The sequence below is a fragment of the Myotis davidii genome, unplaced genomic scaffold (genome assembly GCF_000327345.1).
Source record: "Myotis davidii unplaced genomic scaffold, ASM32734v1 scaffold438, whole genome shotgun sequence".
NCBI classification, from domain to species: Eukaryota; Metazoa; Chordata; class Mammalia; order Chiroptera; family Vespertilionidae; genus Myotis; species Myotis davidii.
Genome location: NW_006290031.1, coordinates 2,980,195 through 2,989,255, shown reverse-complemented (window position 1 = coordinate 2,989,255; position 9,061 = coordinate 2,980,195). Strand labels below are relative to the sequence as shown.

General features: G+C 38.8%; 1 protein-coding gene across 1 annotated transcript in view; it reads left to right on the top strand.

Annotated features, from left to right (window-relative positions):
* INTU (inturned planar cell polarity protein) overlaps positions 1-9,061 on the top strand; it is a 60,983-nt gene that overhangs the window by 5,596 nt on the left and 46,326 nt on the right. The window contains 2 exon segments of the mRNA XM_006762825.2: positions 2,592-3,130; positions 7,318-7,403. Of these exon segments, the coding sequence (XP_006762888.1) occupies positions 2,592-3,130; positions 7,318-7,403 (625 nt within the window).

Below are 9,061 nucleotides of genomic sequence, written 5' to 3'. Positions count from 1 at the left end.
ATGAACCAGGAGGTCATGGTTTGATTCCAGGTCAAGGCAGATGCCTGGGTTGCGGGTTCCATCCCCAGTGTGGGGTGTACGGGGGCAGCCGATCAATGATTCTCTCTCATCATTGATGTTTCTATCTCTCTCTCTTTCTCCCTTCCTCTCTGAAATCAATGAAAATATATATTTAAAAATAAAAATAAAAGGATGCATGAAAGTATAGACACCAACTAGAAATCTAGTCAACATTCATCATTTCCTCTCTGTCATCCGCTCATCTAATCAATCTCATAGTCCTGGTGATTTTCAAGCTTTTCTTAAATGTTTTTCCTATTTCCATTTTTTCTACTATTGCCTTCATTATCATCTCTGCCTGGATGATAGAAAAAGCCCTCTACCTGGTTTCATCTCTTGAGTCCACCTCAAATCCTTCTTTTGTTTCCTTGAGAAAGTAGACGTATCCAAGGATATCTGACATGTAAAGGTAAACTTATCAATGCCCTACACTACAAAATCCAAGACCTTTCCCGTGGTCCAAAGGCCTCAAAAAATTAGCACTTAACTACTCCTGTCACTCCCTATCTCACAAATTAAACTCTGGCCACCACAGCCTAGCTTTGACTATCCACACAGGCCATGGAGACTCTCGCTCAAGGTTTTTGCTTATGCTATTCCTTCTCTTTGGAAATCTCTTTTCTTGCCCTTTAGCGCCCCGGGCTCCCCTTCCTGGTCAGTTATTCTTTCAAAACTCACTTCTGGAGTCTCACCCACCAGGAAGTTTCCCCTGACCACAGTCTCAACCTTTGGCTAAGTTTGATGACTCCTCTCTCGTACATAGCATGTGTATTTTCATGAATTCTTTCTCAGCTCCTCTCCCCACTAGATAAAGGAAGGAAATGCTGTTTCCATCATTGTAGTTCTAGATTTTGCTGCAGTGCCTGGAACTGTTTATTTGCTTTACAATTGAATACCACTCACAGAAGCCGCCCCCGCCCCCCTTTCCACCTGCGTGGCTCTTAAAATCATAATTAAAAGTGGTTTCACATTTAGATTTTAGAGATTAAGATAAAACTGTCTTCACGTTTAACAGAAGGTAGAAATGTTTCTTTTGGGTCGTATATCTCTAATACAAATAATATGCCAAATTAAAGGGTGAGATTTGAGATTATAAAATAAATAAATTCATTCATTGTTTAAATTGATAATGTATCTTCATAAGTGATTGTGTATAATCATGGTATTTACATTTTAAATGTAAATTTAGATTCTCCCTTCAGAGCAGGACTGGGGTTGTGAAATACTGATTTCTGTGGGTACAGGTAGAGATGGTTGGAACAGCTAATATATGATTAATAACCTGCAGGAAGTGGTGGGTGCTAATGGCCTAAAATGATGCCACATACTGAGAACCAACAAATGCCAATGAAATACTAGTTTTGATATTTGGGGCTAGTTAGACCTTTCCCCCCTCTTCTTACACAGTTAAAAATTCTGTATTACCACCCGCAGACCAAGGCAGTCGTTAGTTTCAGAGTTGAACAACAAACAGAAAAGTGTATTTTTTTATTGATTTTCATAGTATTTAAAAAGAGATTTTTAAGTAAAAAGAATGAGAGTTGCTAATACTGCAGAAAACCAAACTGTCTTCTATCTGATGGAATGATTAAGACACAAATTATACCCTTTCATGCCAGGATTTTACAGCTCATGTTTCTAAAGAGACTCTCTCCACTAGTTAGTTTTTCCACAGGAACCAGTTTTGCTTTAAAGAATCACAGTTTGAAAGGTAAATGTTCATAACATTGAATAGGGCAGAGTTTGTAATTGTGTTACCTTAAGGTAAGTATTTTTTGTTTTTTAGTCATTTTTAATAGCAATAGTTTTGTTTCTTTCAATGGTTTGCTTCCCAGTTAAAAGTTCTTTTACAATCACATGATGAACTATGTAATATGTGATTTACTTTTCCTACTACAGTTTTTCATAAAAAGGGATTTTACAGAAATTATAGGCTATAGAAGTGATCATAATTAACTATGATTATAAATGGTTTTCAGCAACGATTTTTATTCATGGTGAAGTGAATGTTTCTGTTTTGAAAATTTACTCTATAAATAACATCTATTAATACTGGTCTTTAACTTTCATTTTAACATAACAGCCATGCTGAAAAATTTCTATGCAAATAGGATATTTTTATGTACAATTTCCAAATGGCTTACATCTGTGGATACAATGCATGAACAACTAGTAATGTGAATTATTGTCTAATGTGAACAATAACCACACAGGGGCTGAACTTAATTTCTTTTTTTAAAAAACACAAACTCATATTCTAGAAGGGGGCCATCTCATTTTTTATTTTTTTTATTTTCAATCACTATATCTTTGGGATTTCTCCTCCAACCCCTGTTCTTCAAGGCTCTACAAAAAGCATCCTCCAAAAAAAAAACCCCTTGGTACTCACTTACTAGAAATAATGAGATTCTAATAATCAAATAACTTTTCTATCTCCCATTTCCCTGCCCCTACCCGCACCCCTGTGCTAGTCAGGCATAACTTTTTCTTATGTTTGGCTGCTATTTATACTATCTATTTTTTTTTCATAGTGACCTTGAGCCTGAATGGCTGGACAGTGTGCAGAAAAATGGAGAGCTATTTTATTTGGAACTGAGTGAGGGCGAAGAAGAAAGCCTCCTTCCTGAGACACCTGTTGTGAATCATGTCAGGTTCAGTGAAAATGAGATTATTATTGAAGAGGATGATTACAAAGAAGGAAAAAAGTATGAACCCAAACTCAAGCGGTTTACCAAAATTTTAAGAAGCAGAAGACTTTTACCCAAGCGCCATAATAAAAAAAAGAGCAATGAGAGTGGGCCAGTCTCCATTCTAAAGCATCAGTCCAATCAGAAAACAGGAGTCATTGTTCAGCAGAGGTACAAAGACGTGACTGTCTATGTAAACCCCAAAAAGCTAACAGTCACCAAAGCCAAAGAGCAGCTCAAGCTTCTGGAAGTGCTGGTTGGGATCATCCATCAGACCAAGTGGAGCTGGAGAAGAACCGGAAAGCAGGCCGGCGGGGAGAGGCTGGTGGTCCATGGCCTGCTGCCAGGAGGATCAGCCATGAAGAGTGGTCAGGTGTTAATTGGTAAGTGCTGTGGCTAAACATCAGGGCTTGTTTGCTGAGACACGGTATTAAAGGTGCCAGTGAGGAACACGATCAAAACAGGATTATAGCCAGGGTCTGAACAGATTAAGGACTCCCTGACGATATTTGGGACAGTAGTGAAATTGTTAAGGGTGGTGAAATTGTTAAGCCAGTCACGGTGTTCTGAAAATAAACGCTTCAGTGCCTGGAAGATGTTTGTGTGCCTTGCTTAGGCCAGGGGACAGCTTAACTAATTTCTGAGTTTTGAATGATATAACTTGGTCATCTTGGTTATATTTACTGAAAAGTAAAAGAAAATAAGTTGATTGTACAGGGATAATTTAGGGTTGAATGACACGTCCAATAACATTATACAAAAATATATAATTTTATGAATAAAAGAACTGTAAAAATGTATGTTTGCCCTTGAATGCACTGAGATCTTGGAATGGTTTTAACTGTTTGATTTGGCATGTTTAACAGCAGTGGTGGTGTACATAAATTTCCCTTTAAGGGTGCTTGCCATAAAACATCCCACCAATTTGGAGGGGGGAAAAATTAAACCCACACGTTTCTCTGAATATATACTAAAATGAGCATTTTGTGTTAGTGATACATTTTAAGCTGTTGTAGATAATGTTTGAGTTAGTAGTGATTTTAATACTTATAAATAAATTAGACACAGATGAGAATATGTTATTAGGAAAACTTAACGGTATTAACAATGCTAGAAGCTGGCAGTCTTAAGTTGATCTAGCCTAAGCGATTTAAATAAAGGAGCTTTTATTGATACTCTAAAAACATTTAAAACATATTTTTATTATGTCTAAATTTGACTTGACAAATAATTATTTGGGCATCTGCTAGGTCACAGGACCACAAAAATTAATGGTCCAAATGCTCCTCTTGTGGAGCTCATACTGTCGTGGAAGAGATGGGCCAGAAATAGGCCGACAGTTTCACACAGTGTGATAAGTGCCATGAAAGAGGTTTGCAAGGAGGACCCGAGTAGGAAGGGCACCGGTACCAAGTGTGTGTTACAAAGGGTTGCAACAAGATCCCCACATTCTCTTCTTACAATGTCATGCTGATCTGTGTCCCACAGAGAGTTATAGTCTGTGTGTCTCTCCCCACCCAGCCCTCTGAATCTGGGTGGGCCTGTGACTACAGCTTATGTGGTCCTATGTGATTTACTTAAAAGGTGGGATCATAATGATTCGACATTGGTATATATTGCAAAGTGACGACCACAATAAATCAGTACACGCATAGTTAAACGTGATTGTTGCTTTAAGCTACCGAGTCTTTGGGTGATTTGTTATGCAGCACAGAGGTCACTATGTAAAAATAAAATGTACAGGGAGAATAATTAGAAGTCAGTGTAAATACAGCAAGTGCTAATAGTGTTGGGTTAGTATAGGGACAGTATGGGTGATTGTTTTCTCTGCTTTTTCACAAGTTTTTGTTATGGTTATGTTCTACGTTTTAAAGTTATGTATTTTAGGAATAAAGAACAGACTACTTTAATATCAGAGAGGGTTTGCTAATCCCACAAAGCGCTTCTGTGATGGAAATTTGTCATAGTTCCCTTCACGCTGCGGTCTGTGGTTGAACTGTGAGGTAACCCACAGGACGGAGGATCTTGAAAACTGCCCGGGTGATGGAGCTTGCTGGCGTAGCTGCCTTCGTCTAACAGGAGAAGGACCCTCCTTTGACTGACATGCTTGGTTAGCACAGTGAGACTGATGGCTTCCTTCTTTCCTTTCAAGACAGCAGATCTCTATTTTGATTCTTCTTTGCTGGGGTCTTGGAGGTTTTGCTGCCTTTTTAAGGTGCCATTTTGCTGTTCCTTCTGCCAAGGACTTGCACTTTATTTTTTAGATTTCTATTCCTGGGTTTTTCTTCAAGTTTGACAGTCAGCTGGTAGCTCCTGGACTCCTATAGCCAACCCCCACCCCCAGACCAGAGCGAATGGAAGTCCAGCCAGTGCTGCTCAGTGGTTAAGCCCCCATCTCTGAACCAGGAGGCCGCGGTGCAATTCCCGGCTCAGGCTGCCAGTGCTGTGAGGTCCAGGAAGCCTGAGTCCCTTCACGAAAGTGCTCGGAAAAACTTGAGGAAAACAAGTATCTGAGAGAATAAGAAGTAGATGTAACACTTTCTTATAAAAAGAAATTTTTCTACTAAACATTTAAAAAGATTTTACTACACTTGCTCTAAAATTTATTCTCATATATTTTATGATGATACATGTCTCCCACTTTTAGAGGTTTCTTAAGTGTGATGCTTTCAGGTGTGACACTCCCTAAAACACTCAGCTGCAGAACTGTATCCATTAGGATTTGGGGGGAAAAGTTATTTGGGACATTTTCCAGTGGAGTTTGAGTTTAAAGGAACAAGTTTTAAATGGGGTCACCATTTAGGTGTTCTGATCATCTTATGGACAACAGAACACCTGGATAGAATGGTCCAGAAGTGGGTTTCTTTTGCATCAATACTCTGATGTTATTCATTGCTCCTTTTGTTTAAAAAAAAATCACTGCAGCTATAAATAATTTGATATAGTACACTTGTTTAATCTCCTGTTTAAAAAATGGGGGTGAGGGGCGGGTATGTTGCTTTTTTCTCCCCCAGGTTGAACTGAAGTTGGAAGTTTATTTTAGTTTACAAGTTCTTTTAAGAAAAGTTACTAGGTTGCTCAAAGTGCTTCAGTAATTGACCATCATAGTGACTCAGTGCCCACACCTTCAGGGCTGTGAAGTGAATAGCATCTGAACCTAGTACAGGCCATTGAAAACCATCACATAATGACCTAAGGAATCCCACCTGCTCACTCTGCACTTAACCCTTTCCCCATGTGATAGACGGTCAAGGAGAGCAAGGGAGGAAGCAGAGAGGGGAGAGAGAGGAGTTATCAGTAGCTAAAAGAAGAGCATTTTCACCTTTTCCCCAATCCTCATTCCCAGGGTGACATGAAGAGGGCCAGGTGACACCTAAACACATACCTATAGTGAGTTGCATTAAAGGGAGAGGAACTTTGACCTTAGGGAAGATGAATCTTCTATAAAGAACAATTATTAATAATAAGATATTGAGGGAGACACTATCCTTATTACACTGCACATTGAACAGACTTGACCTTTGCTCTGGAGAGAGACACTATCTCCGTCATCCAAGGCTGTTCTCTATACAAACATCTTTGAAAAGATAATCCAGAACAAAGACTTTCAGTGCCTTGGGTTGCAAGATGGACAAAACACAGGAGACTGATGAAAATTTGTCTATCGACACTATTTTATCCATATATGTTTATTATCCATTTTCCCCAAGGAGTATTAAGCTCTGTTTAGAGATTTTGGTGTGTTTAATTCAGTTCTCTATCTGCAGTGCCCAGCACACAGTAGGTGCTCAATAAATATTCATTGGACTAATTAATGGATGAATATGAATTACTGATCAGTTTCATAATGATATATTTAAATATAATGAGAAATAACCTTATGTATATATTTCTATTATATAACTTCCTGGTGTTTTGATATTACCTTTAATTATGTTGTGAATGTAAATTTCCATTTTAAGATTGATCTTTATTATATTAACCACCCCTCCCCCCCAGATTTATAAACATACACATTTAAAGAAAAGCCATGGCAAAGGAAATTTTTACCAAACATGAGATGGGTTCTGATATGGTGGGGCCTTTGAAAAAAAGAGCTCTGTGTAGACACAGATCAATAACAGTGAATTCACAGCATATTGAGTTATGATGTACCACATGTATTTAATTAAAATTTCAGCTGAATATTTTCACTGTGGGTATAAGTGGTTAGATTCAGTTTTGTTAAGTGCAATACTTGGTTTCTGCTGCAGATTTCCATTTGGCCTTTGGCTTTACATAATTCTCCCAATGGTATAAAAATGAGAATATTCATCTCTATAATATTCACGGGTTGTATTCAGTCACAGTACAATGTTGGTCTGTATTGTAGTTTAAGAAAGAGTGGAATGGAAGATTAGCTCTGCCACTAGTGAGCTTTTTCGCCTTGGACAAGCCCTTGAATGTCTGGACCATATTTTCCACTGTACTTTAAAGAGGTTAGAATCAGTGGTTTTTAATGTTCCAATTGTAGGTCTTTTTGGTTTGGGGATATTCCCACAACTATCTTTTATTGTTATTCTTTTCTCAGGTGATGTCCTTGTTGCTGTGAACGATGTTGATGTGACCTCTGAGAACATAGAGAGAGTTCTGTCCTGCATTCCTGGGCCTATGCAGGTATGGACGTTCTTTGTCTAGGTGCTATGATGAATTAATGTAAGATGAGTGCATCTTGTGCTATTTTGTTTTAAGATTCTGGAAATTATCGTGTATAATGGAGTTCTTACATAGTTGGGTATTTAAAATATTTTAGATCTTGTTAACATTTTTAGCTTTTGGAGATTGTTCTTAAAAGAGAGAATCGTATCTACAAGTGAAACTCATCCTCAGTAAAGGAGGAAGAACAACAATAATAAAAACATATGCAATGACCAGTCTGCCATTATAACTACCCTATGTGCTGATGGAGCTCCCGTTTCTGGAAAAGTCATTCTAAACAGTCCTGGAACTTTCTCTTCTCTGACTTATCACAGTCATTATTGCTATCAAGTTTTTCCTGTGCTTTTTATTATTTATTTATTTACTTACTTACTTATTTTAAACCATACTATTTTCTTGATTTTTCTGTTATCTAGTTTAGCCTTATTCCTGAATTTTTGTTTAGCTAAGTAATGAATTACCTTCCATTTATTATAGGTAAAAAATAAAACTCTTTCGTAATGTTATTTTGCTACCCAAAGCACTGATATTCTGTGTCAGAGATGACATTTTCAGGTCATTAGATGTATTTTGAAAGTGCTATACCTCATATTTATGAATGCTCTGCTCTTGTTAGCATTAGGAATTTGCTTTTTCTCTTTTGAGGGCTAGGGAGGATGATGTGCTTCAGGTAGATTACAGACTCTGTTAGGTGAGTGAGAGCGTGAAGCAGTTTTGGGATTGCAAGGCTTGGGTGGGGCGGGTCCCAGGGGATTAACAGGGCGGGTGGAGCAAGCAGTTATGGCTGCTCTCAGTCCCAGGGGATGAGCAGAATCCCTGATAAATCAGAATCTTATCTGCATCTAACTTGAGACTCTGACACAATAGAACCCATGATGGAAATACCTTGTTTTCTTAAAAAAAAAAAAAAAAGGTTTCTCTATGTTCACTGCCTTCTCTTAAAACTCTCTCTCTCTCCCTTCCTCCCACTTTATCTCTATATAAATTTATCTATCTTTAGAAATGTAAAATGAAAGTGCTAGAAGTTTAGCAGATTTGCCTTTTAGGAATGTATCGCTCTGGATGGGAGTAGGGGTTGGGAAACCAGTTGGTCAGCTTCAGAGTGGTCCAAAAGGGAGGTGATTAAGGCCTGAGGGGAGGCATTGGCCGGGGATATGGAAGAGGAGGAGGTTAGATTTTAGTCATGTGGGAGGACAGTACTTCCTGCAGGACAGAGAGGAGTCCAAGATGCCTTCCAGGTTTTGTTTTCAGTAATTCAGTGAGATTGCCCAAGAGAACAGGACCAAGGAGGAGAGAGTTTGCTTGTTAAATGGTGTGAGTTGGAGATCGAAGTAGAGAGAGGGGGAGGAGAAACGAAGATGGCGGCATAGGTAAACACCGGAGATTGCTGCCTCGCACAACCACTTCAAAAATACAACTAAAAGACGGAACGGACATCACCCAGAACCACAGGAAGGCTGGCTGAGGGGAAATTCTACAACTAGAAGGAAAGAGAAAAGCATACCGAGACTCAGAGGAGGTGCAGTGCTGAAGTAAATTACAAAGGTGCGTGCGGAGCGGGCTGGCGGCTGAGGGCGTGGTTGTCTGTTTCAATCAGGAGGGAGTCTCAGGCTCTG